The sequence below is a fragment of the Bufo bufo genome, chromosome 1, assembly GCF_905171765.1.
Source record: "Bufo bufo chromosome 1, aBufBuf1.1, whole genome shotgun sequence".
Lineage (NCBI taxonomy): Eukaryota > Metazoa > Chordata > Amphibia > Anura > Bufonidae > Bufo > Bufo bufo.
In genome coordinates this window covers 117,967,776-117,983,895 of record NC_053389.1, presented here as the reverse complement: position 1 = coordinate 117,983,895, position 16,120 = coordinate 117,967,776, and the positions used below count along the sequence as shown (strand labels likewise).

The 16,120-nt window shown below is 46.8% G+C and overlaps 3 protein-coding genes across 3 annotated transcripts in view; 1 reads left to right on the top strand and 2 right to left on the bottom strand.

Annotated features, from left to right (window-relative positions):
- The window catches only part of ZMYND12 (zinc finger MYND-type containing 12), a 59,609-nt gene extending 44,408 nt beyond the window's left edge, over positions 1 to 15,201 (bottom strand). Inside the window, exons 1-4 of the mRNA XM_040428743.1 lie at positions 15,191 to 15,201; positions 3,609 to 4,043; positions 2,320 to 2,461; positions 795 to 966 (exon numbers count right to left, since the gene is read on the bottom strand). Of these exons, the coding sequence (XP_040284677.1) occupies positions 795 to 966; positions 2,320 to 2,461; positions 3,609 to 3,718 (424 nt within the window). The 5' untranslated portion in view covers positions 3,719 to 4,043; positions 15,191 to 15,201. The remainder of the gene's footprint in view (positions 1 to 794; positions 967 to 2,319; positions 2,462 to 3,608; positions 4,044 to 15,190) is intronic.
- On the top strand, positions 4,039 to 13,330 carry PPCS (phosphopantothenoylcysteine synthetase). The gene is made up of 3 exons (XM_040428765.1): positions 4,039 to 4,842; positions 8,380 to 8,483; positions 10,979 to 13,330. The coding sequence occupies exons 1-3, from the start codon at positions 4,314 to 4,316 to the stop codon at positions 11,306 to 11,308; spliced, it is 963 nt and encodes a 320-aa protein (XP_040284699.1). The 5' UTR covers positions 4,039 to 4,313; the 3' UTR covers positions 11,309 to 13,330.
- UTP3 (UTP3 small subunit processome component) overlaps positions 15,110 to 16,120 on the bottom strand; it is a 29,279-nt gene continuing 28,268 nt past the window's right edge. Inside the window, exon 16 of the mRNA XM_040428734.1 lies at positions 15,110 to 15,704. Coding sequence (XP_040284668.1) covers positions 15,612 to 15,704 — 93 coding nt within the window. The 3' untranslated portion in view covers positions 15,110 to 15,611. The remainder of the gene's footprint in view (positions 15,705 to 16,120) is intronic.

The following is a 16,120-nucleotide window of genomic DNA, read 5'->3' as shown; positions in this document are numbered from 1 at the left end:
GTCCGTCTGATGAAAATGAGCCAAACTGATCCTTTCTGACACACAATGTAAGTCAATGGGGACGGATCTGTTTTCACTGACACAATAGAAAACAGATCCGTCCTCCATTGACTTTCAATGGTGTTCGAGATGGATCCGTCTTGGCTATGTTAAAGATAATACAAACGGATCCGTTCTGAACGGATGCAGACGGCTGTGCAGATCCATGACGGATCCGCACCAAACGCGAGTGTGAACGTAGCCTTGGTCTCAGGTCTTGCGCAGTAACCTAAAGTAGAGAAGCGGAGACTAAGTTATTTGACGGGCAGTGTTTGAGGGAAATGTTAGCACAGGAGTGACGCTTCAGTTCCAATTGAAACACAGTAATTAATAGTAGTAGCGATCTATAGAATCGGAGAGACGGAGACTGGCGCAAGCGCGCAGCTACCAGCCTAATCTAGCTATTGTGCAACACTGCGCCAAAAACAGAGCTGTACTCAAGTAATGAGGTGAACAAACTGAAGCAACACAACTGATACTTTTAATCATCATTTTGGTTACTTTATTTTAAGTTACAATTAAAGCTATGTTTTATGGCTATAGGTAATAGACGTATGTTACAATAAGGCAATTTCTAGTCACAAATGACTAACTGTAAATAATGATGTAAAAGTGCCTTTACACGTGTCTAGGGTCCCTTGTTATGAGAGTTCCACCATAGCTATGTCACTGTTTACAACTAGAGCTGCAAGTAATAGTAGCATGGTCTGCCAATCTAACATTTCTCCAGAATTCATCCCAGTTGCCCCACTTACCAATGTTGGCTTCAGCAAGGATAAGGTAGACTGGCACTAACTCCACAGATGCCAGTCCGTACACATCCACACTGAAAGTCAGGGAATGGGTGGCCGCGGGGATCACGTCCATGTGGCGTCCTTCATACAGGAGTCTCTGAGCTTCTTTAGTGGTCAGTTCAATTAAATGTTTCTGTAAGGGGTGATAGTAGCATGTCATACACCGGCTCACTCCTTCAGTGAGAAGGCACCGTCATGTCTTGCACAGAGATATTCCTTTAGGCCTCATGCACACGACCGTATGTGTTTTGCAGTCCGCAAAAAAAATGGATGACGTTCCGTACGGCATCCGTTTTTTTTTTGCGGATCCATTGTAATAATGCCTATCCTTGTCCGCAAACTAGAAAAAAATAGGACATGCACTATTTTTTTTGCGGAGCAACGGACATACTGATGCGGATAGCACACGGTGTGCTGTCCGCGTTTTTGCGGACCCATTGAAATTAATGGGTCCACATCCTATCCGCAAAAAAAAAACGGAACGGACACGGAAACAAAATACGGTCGTGCGCATGAGGCCTTACTCTGATATCTGATAATCCAGATTGGTTTCCAGCACAGTGCTGCCATGTAATGTGAAGGAGAAGGCTGAGCGAGGATAACCACGTGGAAAACCCTCAAGGAATAAAAATAAAGTCATCAAACCATATATAAATGATGTCACTCACTAGCATTAAAAAAACAACAACTCAGAACATTGAATTCCTAGTGTGAACAGGTCCCAGCTTGTCTCATATGAATTCTATGATCCGGCCTATGGTTGCCTAAGGGACAGCTGGGGTAGGGGGTGATAATTTACAACAGGAAGGATATCTCTCAGCTGTAAGAGTTTATGGAAAGCAATGTCAGAAAGGGTTTTATGGACGGGCAGATGTTGGTGAAGCATTTGGCAACCATTCCCACTGGATACTAATAGAGTTTGTACTTCATTAACCAGACGGGCTTGACGTTTCACGTTGTCTCTCTGCTGACACCTATAGGGGAAGATTACTGAAAAACATTCATTAGGCAATTCAATGAGAGCTGTATACATCAGTACTCAGTGAGCTCCCCCTAGTGGTGGCTGCAGGCAGTCATAATTTTAACATTTTACTTTATGGCCTTGTGAAGGGAACCAAGGAATATGTTGATCACTTTTCGTTGTTCAGCAAATAACAGAATGAACAGACTCTACTGATTGCAATGGGGTCCGTTCAGTTTTGTTCAGGACCCTGTTTTTTTTTTTTACTGGATATAATAGTCCTGAATGCAGGACTTTTTTGTGTGGAGGCTCCAAATGAAGATGTTAGTGAGCTTGTTATGAAATAAAATGGTGCTCCAATCCCTAGGAAGGGATATTTTGCTAGAATGATCATGCAAGACTTTACATTTTTAAAGGGTGATTTAATATAAGGACTACCATGTTTTACGTCAGTCACTTCAGATACAATGGCTTTGTCTACAACGGCAGCTGCTCGTCGAGTCTGTACTGATGGCGCCTCCATACCTTTCTCTGCAATAGCTGCTCCATAGAATGTGACCTCTCCGCTGCAGAATTCAGGAAAGGGACCGGAGTACGGACGGGGATCAGCAGTTGGCAGATCTTCTCATGGATGCTCGTCCAGTCTGCTCGCTGGTGCTCCGTGTCACTTGTGAACAAAAGGGGATATCAGTTTACAAAGCCTGGCCTATTGTACAATGAAGGACAGTTGCAAAACTGTACATGTGAAAAGTCCCATAACACCTACAGCAGTGATGGCTAACCTCCGGCACTAAAGCCGTGGTGAAACTACCACTCCCAGCATGCTCCATCCATTTCTGTGGAGTTCTGAGAACAGCCAGGCAAGTGTACATCTTGGGCGTTGTAGTTTTACCACAGCTGGAGTGCCGGAGGTCAGCCATCACAGGCCTATAGGAATAAAGGTCAAAGGATTGTGCACCAATAGCCAAAACATGACGACCACTGACAGGTGACGTGAATGGCGTTGCTACAGTGGTGTCTATCAAAATATCGTTCAGTGGAGGTGAAGTGCTGCATTTACATGCAGCGATCACCTCCACAGTTTGCTGCTGACGATCGGTCACTATTGCAATCGCTTGTCCTCATACAGCTGCATTATTTCTGGGCAGCAGATCACTGTTTAGACCTCACGATCTGCTGCCCGGAAACTAACGACAGGATCAACCAATGAATGAGGATCACCCCAAATAAATCCACCTTACGTCTCTGTTCATATCAGCATCCAAGCGGCAAGTCACATAGCCTTTGTAAGTCAGCGAGGTCAAGTGTACCCATCCTGCGACGGATCTGCCACCGCGCCACGATTTCCGCTAGGAAACATCTGTCCGGCCTTATTCACTGCAATTTAATTCTTTCCAGAACGACAGCTAAATCCGTGTTTGATGGCATTTGGCAAGACTACTGCAGCCAATAGCTCTATTTTTGCCATCAAAACCACGGAAATCTTAACAGATCTCTGACCTGTACTCCATGGTCCGCAGAGTAAACCCGCTGGTGATATTTTATAAGTATATTAAAAAACGTTAACCGTTTATTAAAGGCATTACACGAATAACATAGCAGGGTCTTCTGTGTGGTGGATTCTGCGCCCTCTAGTGGTCACACCTGTAAATTCAAGTTCATGTGACTGGCTGCGCCCCCTAGTGGCTGTTAATGTAAGAGGTTAGATAGAGTAGAAAGAAAGGCTGTTTTGCACCAGATCTGGTCATGTCTCCCGTCTATTTGTACGCAGCAGTCCTGGCAGCAGGTGAGCGGCCATATTACATTATACTCACCAGTAATAAGTCACCTTGCAGCCCCTGCACTGTACGTGAGCCGGGCTGCGGCACAGCTCGCACTGCAGCTTCACCCCTTTGGGGTTGGATAGGGGGTTCACGTTCGCCATGAGACAGCAATTGCGATGCGTTACTTGCAGCGGCCAGGACGTCGGTTGCTAAGGACGCTGAGATTGGTTGTCATGTGACGTCACCGCATGGGTTTCGCCACTGTGGCAGAAACACTGTTATAATTGTCAGACTGGGGCAGCGATTAACCCTTTATGGCTCATACAAGATGACGACGCGTCATGATTTTTAACTATTATATAAATACCACAAGCAAGTAAATGCCCGATTCAAAGATGGCGGACCTGCCACTTCCGTCACGACAGGAAATGCGGTAAAGCGTAATAAGACTGTACTTCCAGACCAGTAACAGTTGTAACGTGGTGTCTAAACTCCATGCGCCGTAAGGACACTGTGACGTCACAAGGCCACGTGATATTGGAAGCCTCAGTCCCAAACTGACCGTAAACACCATGATCAGGGCTAGCTATTATTTTTGACATTACTAATCATTACCACAGCGGCAGGCATGCTGCTACATCCCGCCGCTGCTTCACAGCCACGTGACTTTGGCATGTCACGTGACCCTCCGACGTCACAAGGTCCTTACGGTGCCTGCAGTTCTTCAGACACAACTTTTCTTAGACGCCGCATACTATGGCCGAGGCCAACCCCGCAGCTCAGATCCGGCAGGACTTTGCTCCCCCACAAGTGCCGGTGGAGGATGCCGCTCGGGCAATGGAGGCGTTTGCCCGCGGCCACCACTCCGATGGGCGCAGGGTGGTGCTGGTCACCTCTGGGGGCACCAAGGTCCCGCTAGAATCTCGCACCGTTCGCTTCCTGGATAATTTCAGCAGCGGCCGCCGGGGGGCAGCATCGGCCGAGTATTTCCTGCAAGCTGGTTACGCCGTCGTCTTTCTACACAGACATCGCTCCATGTACCCGTACAGCCGGCGCTATGCTGCCACCAACTGGCTGGATGTCCTGCGGCTGCACCTGCCCAGCGCCCCGGGGGATGACGCTCCCAGAGTGGAGGCTGAACAGAGCCAGCTGCCGGGCATCGTGCAGATCCTGCAGGACTATAAGAGCATGAAGGAGTCCGGCAGGCTGCTGCCCATAGAGTTCAATACCCTGTCCGACTACCTGCACCTGCTGCTGGCCGCTGCCCAGGCCCTCAGCCCTCTAGGTGTGTCCATCTGATGCCATTGCTTTCCTTTATGTGAAGGGCTTGTCCTGAGGTGACCCCGGCCATTGGTGCCACCATAACTTTGTGCCAGCCTACCTTGCTCCATCTGTCAGCAGATCTGTACCCGTGGCACTGTCTGACCCGTTACATTTGCTATTGGCAGCTGAAGGCATCTGTGTTGGTCCCATGTTCATGTTTCTCAGCAATTCGGACACATATGATCTTTTAATATGTGCACATGATTCTCTAGGAGCAACGGGGGCGTTACCATTACACCTAGAGGCTCTGCTCTCTCTGCCACTGCTGCATCCTCTGCACTTTGACAGGATCAGGCAGTAAAGACATCATCACACCTGGTCCTGACTTTTCCTGAAGTCAAAGGCAGTTGCAGAGAGAGCTGAGCCTCTAGGTGTAATGGTAACGCCCTCGTTGCTCCTAGAGGCTCATTTGCATATATAAAAACATTATTATTCTCAGGAATCGGGCACATAGGAACATGGGCAGGGGCGTAGCTAATGGCTCATGGGCCCTGGTGCAAGAGTTCAGCTTGGGGCCCCCCTTCCCTCAGTGCTTTGTGGCCAGGGGCAGGAAGCACAAGGCCTTCGTGCTGCCCGAGGCAAAAATTGAAACGGCACCCCCTTGAGCCAGAGGTGTAACTTGACCAGCATGCACTTTCTATAATACTGGTGTCTTCTTATGCACCACAAGGGTCTTTGGGCCCCCTCAGGCTCCTGGGCCCGGTAGCGACTGCTACCTCTGCACCCCCTATAGCTACGCCCCTGAACATGGGACCAACACGGACACCTTCAGCTGCCAAGCGACCATGTAACAGGTTAGCCAGTGTCATAGGAACAAAACTGCTGACAGATCCACACAGTAGTTTACATTCAGGGGATAAAGAAGAATGGACGTGTCAGTTCTAGGGGTGCACCGAAATTTCGGCAGCCGAAAATATCGGCCGAAAATGCACCTAATCCACTTCGGCCGATATTGTTACATATCGGCCGAAAATATGGGGTGTGGGATTTGTCACCCACCATCTGCGGGCGGGCGCCGGGCGGGCGGTTTACTTTGTCACTGCATCTTAATTTTACCTTACAATCGTGAGGCTCCAGTAACTAACAACTCTGCAGGCAGAGCGGAGGGCGGCGTAACGTCACTTACTCACGTGACGCGCCTGCTCCGCCTCCTTCATTCATAAAGTGGGCGGAGCAGGTGCGTCACGTGAGTAAGTGACGTTACGCCGCCCTCCGCTCTGCCTGCAGAGTTGTTAGTTACTGGAGCCTCACGATTGTAAGGTAAAATTAAGATGTAGTGAGTGATTAGTCTGCTGTGAGCAGCAGGGCCGGGGCTGTTATGGGTAGGGGGATCGGTCTATGGCACTGCTATGGGGAGGGGGGATCTGTGCACTGCTATGGGGAGGGGGGATCTGTGCACTGTTATGGGGAAAGGGATCTGTGCACTGTTATGGGGAAAGGGATCTGTGCACTGTTATGGGGAAAGGGATCTGTGCACTGTTATGGGGAAAGGGATCTGTGCACTGTTATGGGGAAAGGGATCTGTGCACTGTTATGGGGAAAGGGATCTGTGCACTGTTATGGGGAAAGGGATCTGTGCACTGTTATGGGGAAAGGGATCTGTGCACTGTTATGCCCATAACAGTGCACATATCCCCCCCTCCATAACAGAGCCACCCACAGATCCCCCTCTCCATAACAGCGCCACCCACAGATCCCCCTCTCCATAACAGCGCCACCCACAGATCCCCCTCTCCATAACAGCGCCACCCACAGATCCCCCTCTCCATAACAGCGCCACCCACAGATCCCCCTCTCCATAACAGCGCCACCCACAGATCCCCCTCTCCATAACAGCGCCACCCACAGATCCCCCTCTCCATAGCGCCACCCACAGATCCCCCTTTCCATAGCGCCACCCACAGATCCCCCTCTCCATAACAGCGCCACCCACAGATCCCCCTCTCCATAACAGCGCCACCCACAGATCCCCCTCTCCATAACAGCGCCACCCACAGATCCCCCTCTCCATAGCGCCACCCACAGATCCCCCTCTCCATAACAGCGCCACCCACAGATCCCCCTCTCCATAACAGCGCCACCCACAGATCCCCCTCTCCATAACAGCGCCACCCACAGATCCCCCTCTCCATAACAGCGCCACCCACAGATGAATTTCATTCATGAAAAAGAATTATTAATAAAATCATTAAAAAAAAAGTATTTTAAAAGTATTTGGGCAAAAAGGCAGTTTCGGTTTCGGTTTTCGGTCAAGGGCATCCTGAATTTTCGGTTTCGGTTTCGGACCAGAATTTTCATTTCGGTGCACCCCTAGTCAGTTCTTGATGTTTCTGTGATGATTGGCCCCATTAAATGGCATGCTGATCCACACCACATAAAACTGCAAAAGCATCGCAGAAATATAACAAGTATCCGCCTTGTGCACGTAAGGCGCAATACACACAAGGGGAGATTTATCAATCTGGTGCAAAGCAGAGCTGGCTTAGTTGTCCATAGCAACCAATCAGATTCCACCTTTCATTTCTCACAGCTTGTTTAGAAAATGAAAGGTGAAATCTGATTGGTTGCTACGGGCAACTGATGCAGTTTTCCTTTACACCAGATTTGATAAATGTCCCCCACAGTGTATTGAGCCATAGCCAGAAGTGGATCCAGCAGGAAGGAGACGTCCAAGTCCTTCCCTTCCAACCTACGTGTGAACTCGCCCTTAGGCCACCTGCACATTAGACCTGCACAAATTTCTGTGGTAAATCCGCAATGTCCATTTGTGGATTTGATGCGGTTTTGCTGCAGATCTCGCCCTTCCATTGAAAAGGATGAAACTCACAGCTAATTAAACCACAAACCTAATTGACAGGCTGCAGATTTGGAAATCTACACAGAAAAAAATCTGTGTATATGAGATTCGGGTAATCCCATACACTTTGCTGGTACTGTAATGCGCTGCGGTTTTTCTGCACAGGAATCCACACGGAAAAAACGTGCAGGTGGCCTTATAGTGTACTTGAAAATCTGGATTCTAATCAGGACACCCCTTACGGGTTATTCCCATCTGAGATACTGGGGGCGCATCACTAGGTGAGGTCTCTTTATTAACGAACCTTCACATTTTTAAAAGCTCATTGGGACATGTTCAAATCTATATTGGCGCCTCCATCGCAGGCAAAAAATTATTTCGGCAAAAAAAAAAATCAGACACCTGAACGGACCCCATTACAGTCAGGGGGATCTGCTCGGTTGGTTTCTGTTATGTACTGGATCCGCCACCGCTATTTTTCTTGGTCTACTCCTGTAATGGATCAGTACAACAGACATAACTGGTACAGATGTGTGTGGCTGTAATAAGGAAAATAGTTTTTGGATTTTCGGAGTGTGCACAGTCTTTTTGACGTGTTTGTTGCACCTCACATTTTCGGTATGGTTGCGCTGCCATCTCGTTAGCAGTCACATATATACAGTATATCACACCGTCTAATGCCGCGTGTTCCCTTCCCTCCAGGATCCAGTGCCATGTTCTACCTGGCTGCAGCAGTATCAGACTTCTACATCCCTGCCTCAGAGATCCCCGAGCACAAGATCCAGTCCTCTAGCGGCCCCTTACAGGTAGTTCAATTCAAAATGCACTCAAATATATTTTTTTTATGTGGACCGGTCAACTCTCCTGACATGGCCGTCTTTTAGAAATACTTGTATTCACCATGAAAAAACCATCCTAGAGCTTCTTCTTTTTTTTTTTTTGTGCCGTTCCTCTGTTATTCCTGCTAGAAATGTATGAATAGTTTGTCAGTGGGGTGGGTCCCTACACAGTCGGACACTAAAGCCCCTTGCAGACGAGTGTGTGTGTCACAGTGCAGCTCCCGTCCTGAACTCCCAGCACTGCTGGGGTCACATAGCTTTACATTGATTTATAATGCTATGTAACCCTTAGGGGTCTGGAATGTATTGGATAACACTGACATAATGCTGTCAGTGTTACCCAATACATTCCAGAACTGTAAGGGTTACATAGCATTATATTGATTTATGATGCTATGTGAACTAATAGGTGTAAGTAATGCTGACAGTGTTAGGGTTCATGCACACGACCGTATGCCCTCCGAGACATACGGTCTGTGAGCGGGCCATATGTCCCGAAGCGGCATACATTGTGCGCACGGGAGCGCACAGCATCATAGGTTACTATGATGCTGTGCGCATCGGGCCGCCCGCGGGACTATTGTTCCGCACTCATAATATCATAATCTGTGATGCTGTGCGCACGATGTATGCCGCTCCGGGACATGGGCCGCTCACGGACTGTATGTCTCGGAGGGCATACGGTCGTGTGCATGAGCCCTTAGACTAGGTAGGACACATACTACTGACAAGGGAAACGGTAACACCCAGTTGTCAGTTTAGGCTGCATTGCGGTTCATAATGTGTGCTGCAATCATTAGTTGCAGTCTTTTGCTGTGCAAGGTGTGTTTCTTGCAGGCCCAGCATTACACATACATTTATAGGAGGAATATCATCATCAGTTTCAAGATATTTACTTTCTGCCAGTCAATGGAAACAGCCTTGTATGCATCTGGAGACTAAGAAAGACCTCAGGTGATTTCACACATTTCAGTTGGGAAAACTCCAGTGTACAGAACGGTGCGAGTGAACGGGGTGTAAAGGGGCCGTTTTGTGAACACGAATCGTCATTTCTAGTGATGGGAGTGAGAAAAATGCAGATTGTACGTGGAAGGTGTCCGTATTTTCCAGACCAGTGGTTTGAGGACTGTATTAGAGACACGGTTATGTAGAGGAGGCCTTATCCACAGGATAGGGGATGGGGGTCTGACCCATCGCGAGAACAGGGGCCTATTCTTTCCATTTGAATGAAGTGGCAAATCCGCGTGTTTGTCTGACACTAGAGTGCAAGTGCATGGAGCTGAATGAAATGGCAGAACACATGCATGACCACCACTCCGTCCAGAAGGAGGAGCATGGGCCCCTGCTTTCTTGATCGGTGGACGTCTGACCAACAGGGCCCCCCCATGTGGATAAGGGATAATTTGTCTTAGTGGGACAACCTCTTTAACAAATACTATTCACTTACAGCATAAAATGCTCAGCAAATTCTAGATATGCCGCATAGTATTAATGTGGCTTCATGTCCTTTCGGTTGCTAAAAATGCTGCATATTTTCAGTGCAAATGTAATCTATTGCAGCCCAAACCATAAAATACACTTTTTACACATAGGGGTGTTGGTGCAGATTTTGGTGAGGAATTCTAGGCTGGTTCAACAGCGCAGTTTTTACACCATGTGTGAACATGGCCTTATACTTTTTACAGCTGGGCGTTTGCTACAGTTTTCCAGTGTAATCGATTTTAGCTGAACAGCCTAAATGCCACTTTTTTAAAATAGTTTTTTTCTCCCCAGGTGACTATAAGGCCTCATGCACACGACCGTTGTTTTGGTCCGCATCCGAGCCACAGTTTTTGCGGCTTTGACGAGCACCCGTTCACTTCAATGGGGCCGCAAAAGATGAATAAAAAAAAAAAAATAACCTATCCTATTCTTGTCCGTTTTGCGGACAAGAATTGGCAGTTATATCAATGGCTGTCCGTGCCGTTCCGCAAATTGCGGAACGCACACAGACACCTTCCGTGTTTTGCGGATCCACAATTTGCGGACCGCAAAACACACAACGGTCGTGTGCATGAGGCCTTAGAAGCAATTATTAGATTGCTTCTCCCTCACATTGCAATGAATTGTCTTTCAATTCGTTGCAGATTTGCCATGTTTCTATGGAGCTCTGCCACCTGCAGGGCGCAATAGGAAGTGCAATAGCATGGGTTTCTTCAGCAAGACCCATGCTATCGCAGACGGTAAATGGTAAGGGCAGAAGAGAGATCTGTGCTGCTGGTGTGTTGTGCTCACAGAGGATTGGATACATTGTCACACACCTTCAGCTGTGAGAAGTATTAAGTCTGCAGTTGTGATACGTGGCACCCAGTGAAATACATAGATGCGAGTCTTCCATAGTGGGAGACCATCTTTGGGTATCGTTTTAACCCCAGCTTAATTACACTTTCAGACCCATAACCGCAGATTTCTCCATGTTTCAGATCACAATGAAGATGGTTCCCAAAATGCTGTCTCCCTTGGTGAAGGACTGGGCCCCCAAAGCCTTTGTTATTTCTTTTAAACTAGAGACCGATACAGAAATCCTAATAGAGAAAGCGCGGAAAGCGCTGGAGACCTATCGCCATCAGGTGGTGGTGGCAAACATCCTGGACACGCGGAGAGCGTATGTGGTGGTGGTGACCAGCAGAGAAGAGGCTACGCTCTCCGTATCTGATGAAGAAGACCGCTCAGGGGTGGAGATAGAAGAAAAGATCATCAAGGATCTGACTTTACGCCACACGCAGTTTATTGAAGGGACTGAAGTCAACTAGCCGCCCGTCCTGACACTCGGCCCTCAGTATAAATTAGGGTCGTGAGGCGTACTGTGTACAGGAATTGGACTGTTCATGTCTGGTCTTCTGGCACTAATGATGCTCAACTTGACATCCAGTTCTTGGGTTCTACTTGTCCTTGCAAATAAGGTGAGACCAGGCAGTGTGGTGGCAGCAGGTACACTAACTTGGGATGGTCCTTCTTCCCATTCATGATTATCCAGAAGTAGAGTGGACAGCAGCAGCCGTAAAATTCATCCAAATTTGTTTAACCCATAGTAATATACAGAGAATCGGCTGTGTCCTGACCCTTTACCTTCTGGGCCATAACAGGCATCGATCAACGACATAACCAGGCAATCGGTTCTCAGTTTAAAGGGCTTTGCACTGATGCTTGAGGGATGAATGAGACGGGTAGGAGACTCCAATCGATGTTTGAATCCTGAGACAACAAATATGCAGTGGTAATAATAATAATACATGGTGCCATTATATCATGTGAGTGTTGACTGTATCCATAGAGAAGCTTGTGCAGGTCGATGGTTTACATACAGCCAGACATAAACTACACAGTCACGTCACATTATTATATCCAGAGTAACCCCCACAGGTATGTGGAGCCATGCTGACTGCAGTGCATCCTACATCTGCTGAAGGATCCTTAGTGCGAACGTGACGATCAAGCTGGTCCGACAGATGCTCAATAGGGTTCAAGTCTGGGAATTAGAGGCACAAAGTAGTACTTGGAAGTCTTGGTCCTGCTCTTCCAATGAATGTTGGACATTTCAAGCCGCGTGACTTCACATTGCTGGTAGAGCCCATCTGCTCCAGGGAAGATAGTCAGCATGTATGGTTGTACGTGATCTGCAAGGATGGATTCATACCTATATCAGTTGAGAGTTCCTCAGACCATAACTCTGCCACCACCAGGTTGTGTTCTTCCAGCAATGGTTGCAGGGTTTTTGTTCTCTGATGTTTCTTGCCAACATCCATCTGCAGAAAACTAAATTTTATCAGTGAAGACAACCCTTTGCCAATTGGTAAAGGTCCAATTCTGATACCACAGTGAAAATGAAAGCCTTTCTGCTGATGCAACTTTGTTAGCAGAGGTGCAGTGACCATCCGTCTGCTTTGGAACCCAATTCACAGTAGGGTTCACTGAACTGTTTTAGACACATGTCTGGTGGCCCCCTGGTCCATTTTGGCGGTGAGCTGCTCCACTGTAGTGTCAGTCCGCCCTCGTGCACCTTCATAACCTAGGTTCACATCAATGGCACGTGGTGCTCCGCAGTTTCCACATCGCTTATTCACAATGGTGCCATCTGTCTGCATGATGCACGTTCACCACAGCAGCACAAGAGCAGTTCACAAACTGCACAGTCTCAGAAATAAGTAATACCGCCACCCTTGGCCCAAAAGCCAATCATCATAACTCTTTGCAACTCTGATAAATCGCCCCTTTTACCCATGACAGCAGCGAGGGATATGTGTGCAGACAGCCTATCACACCTTATATACCCTCCGAGCCAGCTCACCCCCGGGACGTCCTTCATGAGCTACACACTGCAGACCTAGGAAGTGGTCGTAATAACCTGATTTGATTGTGTATACACAGTTTACATTTTGTCTTCAGACGCTACTTTATTGCTCAGTGGACAGGACTCATCTCTTAAGATGTTTTTTTATTATTAGTTTGTGTAATAAATGTTAATTTTATCCTTTATTTTTTCTATATTCTTTATTACAAATATTCAACAGTTTGTTCCTACAGCTCTGTTTCTTTAATTTCCTGATAGACCAGAAACACTCATTTAAACTAAAAATCTGTTCATACTGACAAGACTATGGCTGAAGTGAGTGTTTATGAGCTGTTAGGGAACCAGTAATAAGGGCTACATATTTGGCCTTCAGAGCAGCCCTCCGACTAAGGCCTCATGCACACGACCGTATTTTCATTTCGCATCCGACCTGCATTTTTTAAAATTTTAACAGGGGCCGCAAAAAATGTACTGTCCGCATCCATACATTCATTCCACGGCCCTGCAAAAAAAAAAAAAAAAATAGAACATATCTTATTGTCTGTATTACGGAGCCAAACATTCTGTTCCACAAAATGTGGAACGCATACGGCCGGTATCTGTATTTTGCAACTACAGACGTGTGCATGAGCCCTAATTCAATGAGAAAGAGGAGCGACAGTGTACAGATGTAGTGAAAATGGAAGCTGTAGAGGAAAAACTTAAAAGTTTTTAATAAAAACCAATAATAAAAAAAAAAAAACATTTTAGCCCAAAACAAGTAGAATTCTATAATGAAAAAAAAATAGCATCCAATATCCAAGCAGGATATCACTGAAGCCACCGCTCAGCAGAGGGGCTGTGGTGTGGCAAATACACGGCGTTACCATCTGTCTCCTGCCCCTACCCATGTCTGGCAGCAGTTTCAATCCACAAAACTCCCTTTGAGGGTACGTTCACACAGCAGATTAGTTTTTTTACCATACACTTCAGAATCCGCCTCAGAAAACAGAAGTTCTACACTTTACATGCAACAGGTCAGCCCGCTTTTGTAGTCTCCTTCAATCCGTGTGCAGACAACTGCCCCAAGAAAGGAGATGTCAAAATCTGCATAGTAATCATACTAGACAGCTTATCTTCTCATTGGAGGCAGAATCTGTGCACAAAATCCACCATGTGAATGAGCCCTTTCCAACAATTACTAGTTTTCGTCAGCCCTCTGCTTGGTCTTATCCCGTACTTAATCGCCTAACATGCAGCTATTCTGCAGATGGAGATTTCTTGGACATGGGCACAGTTTTTTAAGAAGCCGTAAGGATCAATACCTGTGGCCTAAAGGGAACCTGTCATCAGCTTTATGCTGCCCATACTAACAGCAGTATAAAGTACAGACAGGTGAGATGATTTCAGCGGTCTGTCATTTATAAGTTAAAAGTAAGTGGTTGCCGAGAACCAACATCACAATCATTGCAGACTGGGCCTGGAAAAGAGTCCCGGCCACCTGAGAAGAGTCCTGGTTATTCATGTTCTATTCTTGCCCGTTTTGCGGGTGTGCAGATCCGCAAAACGTGGAACGCACACAGCCAGTATCTGTGTTTTGTAGAGCTGCAATTTGTGGACTGCAAAATGAATACGGTCGTGTGAATTGACCCTATAAATTAGGTTCAGTTAAACTGCTGGTCCACGCAAACCAGATGTAGGATTTTAGGAGTCTGCTGTAGAAGCGTGTCTTTGATCTTGCTGCAAATTGAGTGTCGGATCATAGATCCAAAGTCGATTCGTAGTTGATGCTGTTTCCGTAATCTATTTGCTCCGTGTAGCCAAACTTCGTCTCGCAAGACTTTGGTGAATGACTACGGTATTCCTGTCTGCGTATTTAAAAACATTTTAAAATAGGAATCCGAAGTGGGCTTTTGGCACTGGCTGGTACTTTGGTTTTAAAGCCCACTTCAGATTCCCATTTTAAAATGTTTTTAAATACGCAGACAGGAATACCGTAGTCATTCACCAAAGCCTTGCATGACTTTGGATGATATGAAGTTTGGCTCCACAGAGCGGAAACAGCATTAACTACAAAGTTTTTAAACTAATCAACTTTAGATCTATGATCCGAAGCTCGAATCGCTCAAGTCAACTGCTAATATTAATAGAAAACGTTCCAAGAACATTCCTGTTAGAATCCACTTACTAAAATCTGTTTTCCGTCTGAACAGAAACATTCACAGGCTGAAAACTCAGGCCAGACTTTCCTTTATTTTTTTTTAGATACCACATAGTTGCTGTGGGTAAGGGATTCACTCTTACTGTGAACGAGTTTTCATAAATCTCCCACCAGCAGCGCGGTTGAGCCTTTATGGCCAATGACCTTATACTGTACGGCCAGAGCTACGCATTGAATTTAGCCTGATATAGATCATGTCAATGTCATGTCTCCTCCTTCAGATTGTATATGCCACGTATAGTGTGAGAAGTGACCACTGGAGCACAGCACTGTCTGCACAAGTCTCATATAGTGTGAATGGCGCAGGGGTCCACATTCTCGACTGCCGCTCCATTCAGTGGATAGGTAATAAGCGGTCATTCTGTGACAATCCTTTAACCCTTCAATCTCCTGAACCAGGCGTGTGCAAGTAAAATTGACCCAGATTTGCTAAACCTATATTAAAAAAATTCAGTCTGTTTAATGCGAGTTACGTGTGATCATAATAATTGTCTTTGGAAATAACAGAAAATGGACACCAGTACAAATACAAGCTTTTACTGTACAATCTTTCACCTCAAAAACATTAAAATTTAAGCTTGATACTCTTCTTAACTCCAGCACGGATACCAGAGTGCTCCCCGGAATATCGGACTTCTTCCTTACGGACCTCACGTACCTGTTAACAGCATAAACATAAAAGTCAGTATAGGCAGAAAACCCAAAACCTGCAAGAAAAGAGGAGGTTGTAGAGGAGTCTTATAGGAACCACATAAACAGGTCAACTGACTGATGGGGATTTCCCAAACCCAGCCATCAATGTGATTCCCACTGACCCTGCAGCTAAGGAGTGTGTACAGCAGGTCTACAGATCGCTTTACCCGTAGAGATCAGTCAGGCTAAGGCTGCATTCACACGTCCGTGGTGTGTTGCGGGTCCGCAACACACCAGCCCGGCACCCCCATAGAAATGCCTATTCTTGTCCGCAAGCTGCGGACAAGAATAGGACATGCTCTATCTTTTTGCGGAGCTGCGGACCCAAAATCGGGGCCGCGCTCTGCAATTGCGGCTGCAGACAGCACACTGTGTGCTGTC

What these genes read in the sequence shown, in the direction of transcription:
- PPCS (XM_040428765.1), top strand. Translation starts at nt 4,314, where the DNA reads ATGGCCGAGGCCAACCCCGCAGCTCAGATCCGGCAGGACTTTGCTCCC. An exon ending in CCAGGCCCTCAGCCCTCTAG is followed by an intron (nt 4,843 to 8,379) that starts GTGTGTCCATCT and finishes CCTTCCCTCCAG; the next exon opens with GATCCAGTGCCATGTTCTAC. An exon ending in CCTCTAGCGGCCCCTTACAG is followed by an intron (nt 8,484 to 10,978) that starts GTAGTTCAATTC and finishes TCCATGTTTCAG; the next exon opens with ATCACAATGAAGATGGTTCC.